Source organism: Anopheles marshallii, chromosome 3, assembly GCF_943734725.1.
Source record: "Anopheles marshallii chromosome 3, idAnoMarsDA_429_01, whole genome shotgun sequence".
Taxonomy (NCBI): domain Eukaryota; kingdom Metazoa; phylum Arthropoda; class Insecta; order Diptera; family Culicidae; genus Anopheles; species Anopheles marshallii.
The window spans coordinates 37712803-37730137 of NC_071327.1; the positions used below are offsets into that span (position 1 = coordinate 37712803).

The 17335-nt window shown below is 42.4% G+C and overlaps 1 protein-coding gene across 1 annotated transcript in view; it reads left to right on the top strand.

The window, feature by feature from the left end:
- Positions 1-526: 526 nt before the first annotated feature.
- Positions 527-17335, top strand: part of LOC128712561 (thrombospondin type-1 domain-containing protein 4) — a 71357-nt gene continuing 54548 nt past the window's right edge. Inside the window, exons 1-2 of the mRNA XM_053807453.1 lie at positions 527-561; positions 7183-7264. Of these exons, the coding sequence (XP_053663428.1) occupies positions 527-561; positions 7183-7264 (117 nt within the window). The remainder of the gene's footprint in view (positions 562-7182; positions 7265-17335) is intronic.

Genomic DNA, 17335 nt, shown 5'->3' on the forward strand with positions numbered 1-17335 from the left:
TCCGGTATCATTTGACGTTGCCGCATGTCTCATGTTGTGACTCTTGGTGAGCATTAACAATGGATGACTGGATGAGTGGAACGACGATGACGATGGTGAATTCGATGATGATGATTACTACTATTATTATTACCGTGACAAGTGAATCGATCTAAGAGAACCCGCATCGCACGAAGACGATGGTGTAGCACTTGCCGTGATGCTAAACAATGCGGCATCCTGAGCTTAGGTTCCCTGGTTGGACGTACCCCGATACGCTGTGCATTGTTGCTGATTGATTTGATCCTGGTCCGGTACGGTGGCGGTGGTGCGGTGCGGTCAGTCAGCCGGCGTGAGCTCGGAAGGATGTATTCTCAGGCGTCTATGGAGCAACCTGTGTTATTTGTGTCCTTTTGGGACGAGCCAGTTGGCCAGTCTGCAGGGCAGCGGATTGGATTTATTATACGTACAAGCACTCACAATTTCCTGAGCTTCGGCATTGCTGAGTCCCGGGGAAAACCGGATACACGTTTTCCGTCGGGACATAATGGCTGCTGGGATTGATGATGTGGCGCTGTTCGGGTGAGTGAAGTTGAAAAGGTAGGGCTCACGGGGTGGTGAGCGTACTGCCGTTGGATACGCTTTTGGGCTTCGATGGCTTTGTTTGGAAAACCACATGTTCGAGCGAGCGTCCGGTCAGTTGAGCGTAATTGCGGTTGTCGGTATGGATGGGATTACTTTGAGCAGAAGATGGTCGAGTGTGCGATGGGCAGTGTAATTGGGTATGAACTGAATAATTACCACACATCCGCATCGGTGGTCTGCAATGCGGGACCCATGGCATTTGATTCTTTGCACGGCGTGGCAGGATATCTGCGAAAGACCTTCTTTGCTCGCAGGACAAATGTGCAGGACTAATTTTTGGTATTGTTTTGCTGTTTTGTCCTTTTTCCCTTTTTAAGATGGGAATTATGTTTCAATTTTCATTTCATTGTTAGGGACAGATGACGCTACATCGAGTTTGAAGTTTGGAGCACCATTTCAACATGAAACGATAAGATGTAATGAGCCTTGCTCATTTAACTACAACTTGTCACAATGTCAATGCTGAACATTTTAAAGCCCTGCAAAGTAGCCTTAAGCTATTCCTGCTAAACTCGACGGTTCATAATGCTCCATTCAGATAGCTTTGCAGGGTCGGCATAATGCGAAATGTTTTGATACACTTTGTTGCCTTGCGGTATATCAAACGAATGCAGCCGTCTATTCATCTGCGGAAAATGAAAACTATAATATGTACACACACACACAATCCGTCGACACCAACCATTTCATCCGCATCAAATTTGCGTTAAAGGGCTTTATCGGACAGCATGAATCCCGTGTGTGAACAGCCATACACCGCATCGTTTAGGCCGGGTACGCTAGGTTCAGATGTTTATCTTTCCAGGCTCGCATATTAATAACAAGCGTGTAGTGTCAGCCGACAGTGTTGGTCATAGGGCACGCGGATAGATGCTGTTGCTGTAGGCTTTGGAGCACATTGGAGTATTGTGATTAATTTTCCCGGCCCAACATACACGCATTCGTAATGAAATGTGCAATGCATAAATAGTTCCAATTTTACTTCACTAGTTGAGCTACCTGACGGGCATGATTAATAGCTCAATATGTTTCTGTATTGCACTAGATAATGATGGAAGTTAACGCGTCAATCTGTCAATATCGTTGAAGCAATTTAATGACCTTTCAAATGGCACAGAGCCACTGCCTTTCCATGGCCTTTTCATGCAGAGAGGACATTTTTACATGTTGCTGCACTTGAACACGATACCGAAAGTGCCCGGCCCGCCTAGGGCTGGAAGTATATCGTTACGTTCGATAGGTTGCGCAACTTGTCAAATTGTATTCTTTGTGTATCGATCGTTACCTTTTACTGTGACAAAGTGCCGGTGACCGGATATCGGAAGAATAAATCTTGGCAGATATCTTCCCCAGATAGCTCGGCCTGGTGGTAAGTTTTCTTCCGCAGCTTTGCCATGGCGGCGCTAACGAGTTGATGCTTTCTGATCACGTACTTTCCGTTACACCGGTGCGGTAGCCTAACTTTCGCTAGTTCAATGGGTTCCCAACCCGTTGCCGACTGTTCGCATGTACCCGCGTTTGCTTCCTTCGGCACTTCGGCACAAAATGTATCATGCGGATGCACTTATCTTACAGATTCTAACACTCAACGCCAACTCAAAAATGGTACGAAAGCAACCGAGATTGGAAATTGTGGGAAGCATTCTTTTGCACATTGAACCTGTTTAGGAATAAAATGCACGCCCCGTCTTGTGGAACGTGCCATTTTGTACACGCGTATCGTAGCTTTAGCTAGAACACGGTGCCAACCCAGGCTGCAATGAAATGAATGTATAATGTTAATACCAATCATTAGCTCATTGGTAGACTGTTATAAATATTCTAAGTATTCAAAAAATGTATGCTTCAAATATTTTCATTCTGAAAGATATTTTTATACATTATTGAAAATGTATAAAAAAGTCAGATGGTTTAATGATTTTACATAAAAGGCTTCAAAATTTGTTTAAAACTTAGTTGTATACGTGGTTCGTGGTAAAAAAAAAATAATGTGCAAATAATTATCCCAGCACGTAAACGATGATGAGACTTCCCAAGCACTCCATAGTGTACGCGCTCAGGAGCACTACTTTGTCTGGCACTTGCATCAAATGCAGTGCATGCGATGCAATTAATTAACACGCTGCAAGTATTGCAACACCTGCTCATCCATAAGGAGCTTTCGATTGTACTCATGGTGCAGCACCAGAGCAATGGAACAAATTTGTAATTACCAGTTGCATGACTAGCTGATGATTTGTGTGCAGCATCTCACCCGGAACCCGCACTTGAACCCAGTTGATCGTTTACCAATCAATAACCGAATCCATCAAAATCGTAGCGCGCCCCAAACCCCATCATCACATGATTTGCGGGCCCATTTCATACCGTGCGTCGTAATGCAAGCCGTACCCGGTTGAGCCAGAGTTGCGGCACCAATATGATGCATCTCTAGTGCTGCTTAACCCTCGGTCTGCTTAGTGGGAAAACATGGCCCAAGAGGGTCGCTACGTGAATAACAACGTCAACGAAGACTCCCACCGCCACAGCCGAACACCATGGTACGCATCGCACAGTTTCCGCTTCAACAGACAATCAAACATCAATCTGGAGTCCATTGTTTGCTGAAAAGTGCAATAATGCACTCGCGATAAGATCGAACCACGGCATGCACACGAGGGTTCGGATGGCGGGGCGTGTCCCAGGTGGAGAAGAGCTAAAGAAAAGTGACCTCTTAACATTTCGATCACGCATCCGCAACGTCGACGCTTCTTTCGTCGGCAGAACGGAACGGAAAGTGACGGGTTCGAGTGGCTTTGCACTTTCCAAGTGGCTGCAGATAGAGATGGAGATGCTCTTGAAATGAAGTAATTACGAGGGCGCACAATCCGTTCACCGAGCGCGAAAGCGGTGTTGATTTGAAAGGATTGATTTCCATGGTGGATAATTGCATATAATTAGCAACTGCAAGGTAACTAGAAGGTACCGCACAGGCACGGTAAGTTGACGCGGATCCGTGCCTAGAATGGGGAGACATTTCCGGATCAGTTCAACATTTATCAGATGTAGCACACAATCGACATCCGGTGTGTTGGGATAGAAACGCGTTCGGAGTTGACTATGCTGTGAACATCACTGAGCGCACTGTCTTTTATTTGTTTTGAAAGAAACGCTCGCATATTTGCTTTGATTTACATAGAAGTAATGTTTCCATGTAATTCATAATGTTCTCGTTCTGTAAACATTTTGACAGAAAAACATGCATGCAATGCGCAATTTCTGAACAGTTCAATGTAATTCCAAACTCATATTTTACTCCGTTTATGAAGTCTTGCCGGGTGCAGCAGCAGTCTCCCGGAAGAATGCCTGTTAGACGATGCCGACTTACGCAATATTTGTTCTAATTTGTGAATTTGATATCTGCAGCTGTGGGGTGAGTGCGCCTTCACTGAGAAGAAGGAGCCTGGTTGTACGGTGTGGCCTAATTTATGTACTTCACCCCGAAGTCGCCAGTATCCGGCATCGAGCCGTAGTGCAAATGCAGAAGGCAATTCTTATTATTGCCTGGTATCGAGCATTGTGTAACCTACATCAATCGTGTTCCATCGTTCCGGACCGGTATGTTCCACTTGGTTACTGTTGTTTTTAAGGGTCATAGCATGGGCAAACCTCAACTGCTTGCGGAGCATCGGGCGAACAAATCAAATGGCATGCACATCCAACAGCAAGTGCAGTCTCAGGCGTACCCCATGTTTCGTGCAATGAAACCAATTACAGATTCTGTTGCCCAAAAGCTACAGCACCACAGTGTGCGAGAGCGAACACACAATCAATATCTAGGGTTTTTGGGGGAAATGCTCTATGATTGCGACTTCTAAAATAGGACTGTGTTGTTGAAGGTCCATAGAGTGGCGGTGGGGCCACACGATCGTACCGACGGTTCGAGTGTCCGGAACGAATTCGAGCAAGTGAATTGTGGCTGTACACACATAAATTCATAAGCATATTTTATTGAATTTGTTGGGGTAATAAAGATAACCGAGCTCTGGGACGAGAAGTGCAGAAATGGTGATCGTCCAGCTTCGCCACTGTGGGCGTTTGCAGTCTCCACTCTCCGAGAGCCTGTAATGGTCTTGATAATTTTTCTTTCGGGTATCGTACGAGATACCGTGCGGGAACGTCGGGCACCGAGTGGTTTGATGTGGTCGGCCATTACGTACGGTCATACCGGAAAAACACATGGAATGGACATGGTCCGACGACGTTTTCGCAAGGCTTTCGGACAACGATCTGAACCAAAGTGCTGGACGAAGAGATAAAACGTACATGGTTGTATCGGTTTTGCTCGAATGTTGGTGTATAAGTTCAAGGATCAAAAGATAGATGATGCCGTATTCACAATCACGAAATTAAAGCAACTAAGCGAGAAAAATTGAAAGGGATATTCCCTTTTCCAAAATGTTGATAATAATGCAGAAAAATTTCGCTCAAGTTTAATGTTACCTACACCTATTAAAAGCCTCTTTTCTTCGGAATACTACAACCAATACTACACGCCGTCATACTCACACTCCGCATGATGCAGCAGCCTTTTTTGACAACCAAGCAGTTCTCCCGTTCGTGTTGGGGTCGACTGACGTTTCATCTGGCCGTCATTTCGACACGTGGTGCTAGCACTGTGTGTGAAGAAGGTCCTGGCCATCATCCAAAAAAGGGACCGATACATGCAACACGGGTTTGGGGGAAATAAATTAGACGCAACGAGCGCTTCATCGCATGGTTTCACTTTATCCCCGCATCGGGCGAAAACGAACCGAAACCGAACGAAGGTTCGTCCCGGCGAGTACGGATCTGTTGGGTTGATGGAGTGGGTGTGAGTGTTGGACGTGTACCAGCTGCTATGGAGCGCTTCGACATGCTGGCTAACTGTTGTTGAGATGGGTTTAGTTCAAAATCTGCAACGAACAGGCGAAAGTAATTCGATGGTGATGGTCTGAAATATGTAATAGAATTTTTTGCACAAGCTTTATCGCATGAGAAGGACACTGTACTAATCTCTGTGCTTAATATTACATATTTAACGATAATACGTTTGATCATCTGTCTGTTTGGGCGACACTTCCACGCTCTCTGATTTTGTCTATCTACGATACCACGTTTTGCATTATGCTGGTTTGTGGACATTGTAGGTTACACCATGTGCCATCGGCCGTTACTATAACTCACATGCTGAGCCAGTTTGTTGGGGACAATGTACAGATAATATTACAAAAAAGGTAACATGCACTAATTCTTACCAGATCCCTTGGAATTATAGACTAGACAATCATAGAAACTGTGTGTGAGGTAGGGAATGCTAAAGCTAACGTTAAACGCCATTGACTTTCTAATTATTTTGTTGCAAATACATGTTCAACACTCTGAGATGACTGTTATAAAATGATTGCTTTGCTTTGACAGCTAACGCAGTCCAAGCGTTGACAGAAAGGCACAACTTACACGGCTGATTCTGTATTGACTAATTCCCGCTTGACGTGCCCAATGAAACATCTTTCCGAAAGTTGCACAATTTGATACGTGAACACAACCGCTTATGGAAAAAGTAAATGTTGTCCTACTAGCGCCATGACTAACAACAGCAATTGTTTCGGGCGTATGCTAAAACCGCATAACAGCGCTATGCAATATTTACCATCCTTTTAGGCGACAGGCGATTCGATTGGTTTCGAAAGTAAACGATGGTACGGTCACAATGGTACAGATTTTCAAACATGTCCAAGCCGTTTCTAAAACATTAAACAATATGACTGGGATTCGTTGACCCGTGCTTTGCCGTTACCGTTGATGCGTGTCTTACGACCATTTTTTAATTGACAAACGCAGTGATGTTTCGCAATATTAAATGGATTCGTCAGGCACTCCATACTGAGCATTAGGAGATAGATTTTTTAACCACGAGTCAATAATAGCCGTACAGAATTATTTGATCTTTAAGGTAAAATAATTTCCTACTCTAGTGCCATGTTGGATGAAAAAAAGCTCTTCATCATTGTCGGCATTGCTAAAAAGGGAGTGAAGGGTCTGATCATTCCGGGAGTATCTGTTAGTTCTGGGTGTCGTTGGTGAAGTTGAACGAACAAGCAGAACACTTTTGGGTGGCGCTAGATGTGAGGGATGATTTGAAGAAGCAGCTTGCCGGTTATGACCAAAGCAAATCGTTCGTGCTGTCGTGTGACGAATATCGGAAAGGAATTAATTGCTTCAATACTTGCAGTGGCGGCTGCCACAAAGATAGGCGCCAGTAGGGTTTGGATTACAGATTGCTCTGCTGCATCATCATCATCATCTGATCAAATGTGATCCAAGGCTGTAAGTGACCTATGTGATAATTGTACAATGTGTCATGGACATCACTTCCCGTGCAATTACACTACGATGCATCATTGCGTTGGGATTGGTTAAAAGTAGGTCATACAGAAGAAATAGTTATTGTATCTGTTGGTTAGAGAACCACTTGGAGACATGTGAAGTTTTTATTAATAATTTTCTCGTATCTCTATCATTCTACTCCCATTACAGGCTGGTATATTGTATCACAATCATCGCTATCTTTTCAATCGATACGATCGAAGCTGACCTCTCTACAAGGGACCGCATACGGGTGAGTAAAGTGTGCCGCTACCGAAATCACGAGACAAAAACAGAGTACATGAAAACGCAACATGGAACATGGTGCAGACATAATGGCACAACGGTCGAATTATGTTGCACTTTGTGCCGATCGAAGCAGGAATCTTCCACCGTAGGGTGGAATAAGTTGCACGGACACCCAACCGACAGAGTGGTTGCGATAGCAGAGGGAAAAAAGCACGACACCTCACCGTTTGTGGGTGCCAGCAGACCATGTGGCTAATTAGCAAAATGGAAAAGCATGTTCACCTAATAGCATCTGTTTGGTGTCGACCGGTGGTCCACTCGTGGCTCGTGGGTCATCATCGTGCTACTACTAGTGTACACTGGGATCGGTTCGTGTCATTATACTCTTTATAAACTTTTTCTTATCTTTCGTGTGAGTTGAAAATTTAATTAGGAAACAAAATGGCATTTTCATAAGCTTTTGGTAAGGAAGCATAAATGAATAAAAACTATTTTCGTACTAATATGGTGAAATTACGCCATGTTTAAAGTATTAAACTGGAGGGAATTTGTTTGCAAATTTCAGTTTTTCATGAATAGTTGTTATATTAATGCTTCATTAAAAATTAACACAAAAATTTGCCCACACTGCTTGTGAAGTAGCCGGCGAGTCATTGGGTACATCTCCACCAGTGGGCCCTTTTCCATCGCTATTTCCCCTTGCTTCCAATCTCCATCACCTGTTACCATCCTGTTACATTTCAACGGTGGTAGAATCATTGAGTAACAGCAACCAAAAAGAAAAACACGCCAGCAAAACAAGTATAAAACGGCAGCAGATTAAGTTATATCTTATCAACATGAAACGGAGAAAAGCAAGGTATGGGAGGTAAGAATGTAACATAAACAGTATATTCCGTTCTCTTCCTTTTATGCCAGTAATTTCCACTCAAGCCACTTTTGGTGGCCGGCATGCCGCGTTTGGTGTCGCTTTCACGGGTGGTTGTTGTAAGACATATTAATGGCTGGGCTGCGGGCACACTCCAGCAGTGCCCGTCGGTTTGAAGGTTGCAGGCTTGCAGGCACCGGAAGGCCAGAAGAGGTGCGCTGTGATGTGTTTGAGTTGGTAGTTTGTTGTGTGTTTGCGAACGGATGGAACTTCTCTCGCGATTGTTTGTACACGGTTCGCGGTAAGTGCACTGCACTGGAGGCAAATGTGATACAGCATGAACCAAGCTGTTGCCTCAGATGCGTGCACAGATGAGATGGGTGGTGCCTCCAGTTCGTCCGAATGCGTGGGTGCAAACAATTGTTCCCAATTCACACTTAGGTAAATTAGGCTACGGGGCAATATGCTGGCATAGCGCCGGTTTGCCGGAAGTGTACCAAACGGACGCCAAGAAGGATGGCTCAATGCGTATGGGGATGATGCACTGCAGCAGACGTCTTCAATATGAAAGGGTAACGAAAGTAGCCATGCTCAAACTTGAACCTTCCGAGATAAGGTACTTTAGGGCTAATGATAGTGTGTGTGTGAAAGAGAGATAGAGAGAAAGATAGAGATAGCGAGAGTTAGAAAAGTTGTTTAATCTTGTAACATTCTTGTAACTTCAAGGTGAAAAAATATTCAAATTGCTTAATGTTTTGTTTGAAATTTAATATTCGAGGGGCTGTGCTGTAATTTGAAACATTTCTTTTGTATGAATTGGTAAGCAGCTTTAGGTGCATTAATGCATCGCTTTTAAATTGTCAAAGATCTCTAAACGCAAACTTTTGTGCGTGAAACTTTCAATAATTATTTTGAATAATTGCTATTGGGAAATATTTATACCACTGCCTTTCAGGCGGACGTGTCAATGCCATCACCCCACCTCGTTTTGGTCCTAAAACCTTAGACCTCGATCGATTTTCATCTAAAATGTCTCTTTTTCTCAATGGACGTGTTTGAGGCCAGTTTTGGGTACTGAGCGGGTCGTCCGGTGTCATTCAAATGACATGACTGGCCACAACGGGTGTTAGGCGTGTCTAATTTGATTGCAGGACAGTCAGTTCATTCATTCTTTTTATAAGTATATCCAAACTTATGTTATTAAGCATGTTGTTACTACATACCTTTGGTTATATGTTCTTCATCCATTCCATTCCATTCCAATTGTTTTTCCTTACTTACTTAAATATATTTGTTATGGTACGTTATTCTGATTTGACATAACAAGCAAACTTTGCTCTTCAACAACCGGCTAATATTTCCAACTATGAAATTTACTAAATTTGGCAATGTTCTAATGCTTTAATGAATGTAAAGGAAAAAGAAATAGTAGTGTAAAATTCTTAAAGAAATAAATATTTTTTTGTAAAATACACAAAACAACAAATCTTCTACACAAAGTGTGGTATGGTAACTGAAGCTACAAAATCGACTATAAAAAGCATGAAAATTTAAACATAAATTGGGCTCTTATAAATACTAATCCTTCTTAAAGTAATGTTTGAAGCTTGCATGCTACATTTGAACCGTTGGTGTAAAGTAGAAACAACCAATTTTTCAATCAAAGCTTCTGAGCAACTTGAAAGCAGTTTTCTCAACAATAGCCCATATGAATTTCGTTGATCAAAAACCTCTAAGTGCCCATTTGAAAAAGCCGAATGCAGAAAGGCGACCTACTCGGTAGCCGGTTAAGCGTGGAGCGTGAAAAACCATTACTGTGGAGTATCCTAATTTTCACTTCCTTATCCGTGTGTAGCCATAAAAGTTGCACCGCAGGGCAACTTTATCATAACGCAAACTGAAGCGTCAGCGTCAGCTACCCGAACGGATGTTGCCGGCCCAACAACCGACGACGGTGACGACAGGCAGACAGACAATCCATGGCAATATTGCGGATCAAGCGGAACCGTAAGTTAAATCAGGAAACCTAATCGCCTTGTTGTGTGTGGTCCGGTATAAGATCCGGAAGGTTTTCGATTATGTTCGAAGTTTATTGCCACACCAGCGTACGGACTGACCAATTCTGTATTTTGTGTGTGTGTATGTGGCCAGGCCATACTCCAAGCTAGTGTCAGACGTACAAGACATGAAGAATTTGAACCCTTTGTCGTACGATTTGGCCCCGAAACCAGGCCGTTCAGGAGCGTAGTATCAAAAGTGATGATGTTTCGATGCCTTGGCTCGCTGCGGTTTGACCTATAATGCAACCTTATGGTACAGAATTCGAATCATGCTGGGTTGGTATTCGGTTAAAATTCAAATTTTTCACCTAGTCGTTTGTGGAGGCAGTATGCTCTCAGGAATAGCTCCCCAGTCTCCCTTTAACCCGCTACCGTAGAAGCCCTGGTGGTGGTAAATGTTGCGCAGCATTGCTTTCAGATTTTCCGGTTCATTTAGCGCAGACAATGGTTCTGCTAGTGGAAGCGATACCACCGTTGGGCTGGGACGGAAGAGAAATACGGATCGGGTCTATGGTGGCGTGACGATAGAAGTAGTTCTAGATCAGATTTGGGTCTGGCTTTCGACGTACGTCGAATGAGAACACCGAAAGGGTTAACTTCCGCTTGAGAGAAAAGGAAAATCGCATCGCCTAGTTCTGCACAGTAGCTGTAGCAGGGCCCAAAGATAGGCGGGAAAAAATGCATGCAAACAAACAAAATTAAAAAAAAAAGCAAGGCTGAACCATGTAGGGAGGAAAATTTTCCCAAAATTGGTCTGCCAGAATCGGCGCTCATGATGATGTTTTTTTTTATGATGGCTTTTGGTGCGATTGTGCTGATAGTTTTACGGCCGATGAGTGTTGAATATTTTACGTCGCTTAGTTGCTCTTCGTTTTTTGAGTGTAGCTTTTTGAGTGTGCTTCTGGTTGGTACACATCGGAAAATGGTTGCAGATTTTCGTGTTATTGGCTTCGATGCATATTCTCTTTGCAAACAAATTTCCATCATATAACATGTGAAAGAAGACTAATCAAACGGACAGAGGAGAAATAGGAACCAAATAAAAAAAAACTTTTAATAAATATGCAATTTATTTGTCACGCTGGCAACAACGAAAAACTAAAACAAAACAAAAAGCCATTTGAGATTATCAACACACGGCCTTGCACACAAGCGCAAGCACAGAACATACGTTATGTAATTTCCTGCTCGGGAAGCCCATTCGAAATACGTTTACTTTCGCCCACCCGAACGGCGCATTACCAGCGATAGTAAAAGGTGAAGTAAAAATAAACAAACCGTGTTTCAATCATTTTGAATATTGGACCAATTCCACTTGTTCCGCTCAGCATTCAATCACAGGCTTCTCGGGTACGGGGTCCAAAGGGTGATAAATCAAAGCGGAAAATCCACTTGCTCGCCCCTCTCCAAGCCAGCCCCGGAAAGTGGAAAGCAAATATGGGAGAGATTTTTGCGTGACCTTGCTGCAAAGGGGGCAACGATTTCCCACGTCTCAAACGCCTGCGGTCGTCCAGGTTTAGGTTTGGACCGGAGTGTACCAATGCAAACAAAGGCCAGCCAGTAATCTGAACTCTCGCAGATGGTCGGTCAGTTTCTAGGTCAACGGTCAAATGGCACAGGAGACGAACAAAATCGACCCGGAGTGAAGGGTCCCTCTCAATACTCGCACACCGCTCCTGGAGCTGAAGCTGACCGAACCTCCAATTTGCCCTTCAATCGGTGAAAATATTCGGTTGCAGTAAAATGAGATTATTCTGTCCGGTACGATAACAGCGAACCATTAAGAAGAAGAGTCCCAACAGGAATCGGAAGGAAGTGAGGACGAGCATCGTAATGTGGCATGTGTGAAATATGATGAAATGCAACGAAAACCACTCATCATCGTGCATCATATCGGTTTTGGATGAGATGTTGAAAAAATTCCAACAATTCTATGTGGATAGAGTAGCTGACGCGATGAAGGAAGAGAAGCTGATGTTAATGGTAACCCTTGGCCATGTCTGCCAGTGCTGCCGACCAACGGTTCTTACCGAATCGTTCTTGCATTTGACTGGTGGTGGTGGTGTTTGGTTCTCTGCTCAATGTACAAACTGTTTGAAGCTGACAACATTGAAGAAAAAAACGCTTTGCCAACATATTAAGCGCTACCCTAGCTCCATTTGACCTATTCGTCCAATTTGGTGGTTTATCGATAGGGCCGGGAGGATTAACTGCGGAGGCAGTTTCCCGTCAAACACGCGATCATGTCTAAACGGCCAAAGATAGACGCGGCAGATGAAATGTGAGGCGCAAAGATTCTAAATTCCTGACGACGGAAGCGTTGCGCCCTTCGCCCTGTTTCCTCTGGCCCGCTCGTCTCATCGTTTGCTCCAAATATGATTTATGGACGCAACAACTTATTTGCCGCGTAGTGTTTGAAGCAAAGTGTGGTATGTTATGTGTGAGCGGCCGTGTATGTTTGTGTACGAAAGGCATGCGAAATAAAATTTTGGATAAACAAAACCCTTCGACGGGGATAGGGTGTGTTGGCATTAATCCTACAGCTACACTATGCTGTGTGTGTTTCGTTATATTACGGCACATGACACCAAGTTGAACATGTTAGATGAGGTGCGATTTTTGGCAAGGTTAATACTTTGAAGCTATTCAAGAAATTTAACACCAAGTAGTTGGAAATCAAGAAGAGTCACGTTTAACTATTTTTTTGTTGTTGTTAATATCACTATTACGCTTTGATCTGTTAATTCTTGCTGTATCCGTCATTAGTGTCAAATCAAATTTGAGCAAACCATGCGCTTCAGTTATACCTCGGCAGAAATGGTCTTAAGTTTTCTCAACAAATTCAGTTTAGTGACCTCGAGCGACTCATATCAGCTTTCCCGACACGGAATTTTATTTTTTGAGAAAATATATAAATCACACAGTGGAAAATTTGTAGGAAGTGAGAGTAAAGCGATTATTTTTGTTTGAGGTTTGACTGATACACTATATGGTACATTGGAGTGAGACGGCGTGTTATCATGGTGAAATATTGATTAGTTAACTACTTCCAAGTCCTATCCTACCATATCCTATCCTTATTCGTCAAAAAACGGCGATTTATTTTACCAAATATTCTAAAAGCACCAAGTAGTGTTCTTTATGGACTCAGCTCTTAACATAGCTCTGGAAGATGTCATACGAAAGTGTGTTATACTCGACCCGGCCTTTATTTAAAGCTTTCTGTATTTCAAACGCTTGTGAATGTGAAAGCCACCGCTGTTCGCAACACTTCTGCGATATTTTGAATCTTTCGTAGACTAAATTTTTCGGAAAACACAGAATCTCTATTAAGATCAGTTCTCCATTTTTTCTGTAAAAATTTAGAATTCGTTGAACGCCTCACAACAAATAGCTACCGAATGTCTGTCGGAGGTAAGATTCTTTCCGTCTAATATATCGTTTGGCGGTTCCTTCTCTATGAATTCGAATTAGACTGACTGTGTGGAACAAGCTGCATTCATGGGACCATTTTCTTAACGATTTGCGAAAAACAACATTAGAACAAAAATGTTACAACAAATGGTCCGTTCGTGTTACGTGTCGGTAGCCGTAATAAATGTATTTCTTTCTACTCTCTACTTACCGTCCTACGGTGCATACAGCACCGTAAAGATCCGTAAAATTCTTAACCGGAGCCTTAAAAAACATATTTTACAATGTGATTCCTGGCAGATGAGAGCCATTCACGACAAGCATGACATTTGCGATTATGTGTGTCATTTGAACGGAACACCCATTGCGTATACCTAGCAGAGAGCTACCGTTCTTTCCAGTAACGACACGAGCTGGGAGGAGTGATCTGAGGGTCGACCTTGGCAGCATAAGAAACATGCGGCTCTACCGTTGGTGAAAAAACGGCAACCAAAGTGAAGTAGGTTGGGGGATCGTTGGCATGAAGCAAGCAAAGAAGGGCAGTGGGTAACATTTATTTCGAACGTACAAGCACTCGATACGATGTTGAACGTCCTACACCATGTTCTCCCGGCAGAACAAATGGTGACGTAGAATTACATTTACAAATCCAACAAAACCACCCATCGGTATCACACGACGTTCATTGTTGTGTTTCTATACAATTTGCAGTCTATGTTACAAATTATTTCTGTTCTTTTGCACGATGGTGTGTGTTGTTTTTTTTTACACCCCAAACCAAAAATTCGTTCCCCAAGACCCCAATCGGAAATTGTTCTAGAGGGCGAAGAATTTCACACCATCACCAAGGGCACCAAAACATTTTTATGAGCTGTTCGCCCATTATCGTTTCTGGTTCGGCTTATAGCTGAACCGAAGCGAACCATAAAATGACGGGCTCTGATTTACGAACATATGCTATCGATTATGTGCCCATTATGCTCGCGTGGTTTTGCGGTCCTAGCCAACGGTAGCTCGTGTGGGTGATGTCATTTTTTATGGGGAAATGCTTTCCTTTCTCACTCCGTTTGTTTGCAGCCGAACCGAGACGTAGATTAGGTAGTTTTGGATTTTTATTAGAGGGAAGATTGACAGATAAGGTAACAAAGTGAATAAAATTGGTCAAACGTTGGGGGAAGATACATGGTTGCAATTAATATTTTGAGATAATTAAAAAAGTGGGAATGGTAATATGAAGAAATATGTTTCTATTACAACCCTGAGCGATCGATCAAGCAGTAAAGAACAGACGTCTTAATTAAGTACTGCTGTAATTGGTATAACAAGCAAAACATGGGGTTTAATAAATAAATTAATAATGGTATATTTATATCATTAAACAATAATGTATGTAGGCTACACATAGTTTAACAAATCTTCTTTGTGCTTTAATATTCTGACCAATGCTTCTTTTCATTGTATAAAGTAAAAAGATGATTGTTATTCCAGTTTTTTCTTAAATAATTCTTTGTTTTGATAAAATTGTTATGTTTTGTTTTTAGTATTACATTTTGTATGTTTCATTTGCTTCGTAAATAAAGCTTTATGAATTGGTAACTTAAAATTTATCTAAACATTAAAAATCTTCTCCTTCTTCTTTATTAGCGTAACAACCTCAAGCGGTCTGGGCCTGCCATTTCTGGCTTTCTTTGACTTTATTTACCCGTTGCTGAAGAGTCAGCCCTGCGTATGGGGGATTGATACTGATATGGGGAAAAATTGATAATAAAATCGGAAATAAGTAATGCATATTATACAACACGCAAGGTATTATATAACAAATTAAACGATTCTTAAATTAAAAAAAACTCACAAAAAATTATCTGGGAATGTATGAAAGTCAAGCAAAAATAAGAAACTGACATTACGCTAACAGGAAGAAAGGTTCCAATGAATCTTAAGTGATACGCCGAGAAAGAATTGACAGAATAGTGCGCGGACGTAGGATTCTGGGTAGGATATGAAAAGAAATGTTAGAGAATAAAACAGGTGGTATCCATTTTCTGTAGAAGTAATTCTCTTATAATTAAGTGCTTTGCGCTATGTGCCACACCGTTCCTACAGCCAGTTTTGCATTCAACCGAGTAAAAGTTGGATTTGAGTTAGGTGAAGAGGATTAGTGTAACCTTGCTAAACTAAGCTATTCTCAAGGATTCATGAATCGTTAGAGATTCATAACTCCTCGAGATTCATGAATTCAATCCCTCCGGAAATGTAATCTCAAGGATTCATCCCTGAGGATTCATGAATCCTTAGAGAGTCGACTCCTGATTAAAATGACTTCTCGTCAAACATTCATATGAATGACTCTTCGTAAAAGATTCATTAAGCACAACACTAGCTGTTAGAGTATGTAAGTAGCTAAGTAAACAACTTTAACTGTAATTGTGTATTTTTCACTGAAAAAACATAAAAATTTCATTGAATTTATCGCGTATAAAATTATGAACAAAACACATGAATCAGAACTTGAGAAATGTTCACTTATGATTTCGTGTGAAAAACAAAATAGGATTTTTTTCCGAAGACACAATTATGTTTCTTCCTAGCTTTGGCGACAGATTTCGCTGAACCGTCGGCATATAATTCGGTACGTGCATGCCCTGCCCTTCGTGTACAATCCGTTTAAGCTAACGGGCATTTTTTGTTCGTCTTTGATTGCCATTTTTGGGGAAAAGTTGTTTGCCGCCATTCTCATCAACGGAATCTTGTCAAGTTATTTTGTCGCTTTGCTAGGGGGTAAAGCCCCATACAGCTCAGTAAAGTCAAACGAATTCTAGAATCTACGGCTGCTACCCAATAACAATTGTTGGCAGAAAACTTATGTCGTGCGCTTTCCGGCGGGATTTTCTTCGCTTAGGAAAATTTGTCCGGCTTGCATTTCTTGTAGGTGGGAGGAGATGCTTTTTTTGCATTTCCAGTTTCATTTGTTCAGCCTGTTTCGTTCGGTCGGAGCTATTGACAAGTTTTTCTGTAGATTTTCCAACGAGGCGCTATCACGAAAGCGGCGCTAGTTCTTTGTCCTACACACTAGCTGCATTTGACAGTACATGATGAAGCTCGGTCATGTCAGTTTCCTTTTTTTGTCTACCCCGAAGTGGTTTCGTACTGCAAAAGCTTTTCTCGTAGAATAAAATACCAATTTTGAGGCACTTTCCTCTCGGAGCTTTCCCCTGTTGGACACCTTTCTGAACGAACAACATTCAGACAAAACGCAACTACAATTGTCTGCTCATTGTGCCGAGCGTGAACAACTTTTCGGAAGTTCGGTTTCGTTGGTACTAAATTTAACATAATCTGTATAGTAATTTGCAGCAAATAGCATTCAAATACCGGACGGTGGGCAGTACGATTCGCATCGAGCAGAATTGGTGGTGTACTGAAGTGGTTTGTGGGGAATTTCAGAATTTCGGTTTGGTTTGGACTTTTGTGGGGTTCGTTTCTGGGCTGTTCATGGATGGTGGTCAGATCTAGTAGTTGGATTGGTACCGACGTGTATCGGTGCAGGATAATAGGGCGAACAACCATGCACCTAGAAAAAATGGTAGCATTTTCCGTCTAGACTGGCTTTTTGGGTGTTGGGCAAAAGCTTAATTGAAGTTTCATTCTTTGCGATGGTATGGAGGTGGCAGTGCGGACATAATCGCAACACTAGTTCTGTGGTCTTTGGTGACTAATTAGTCCAATTGTGGAA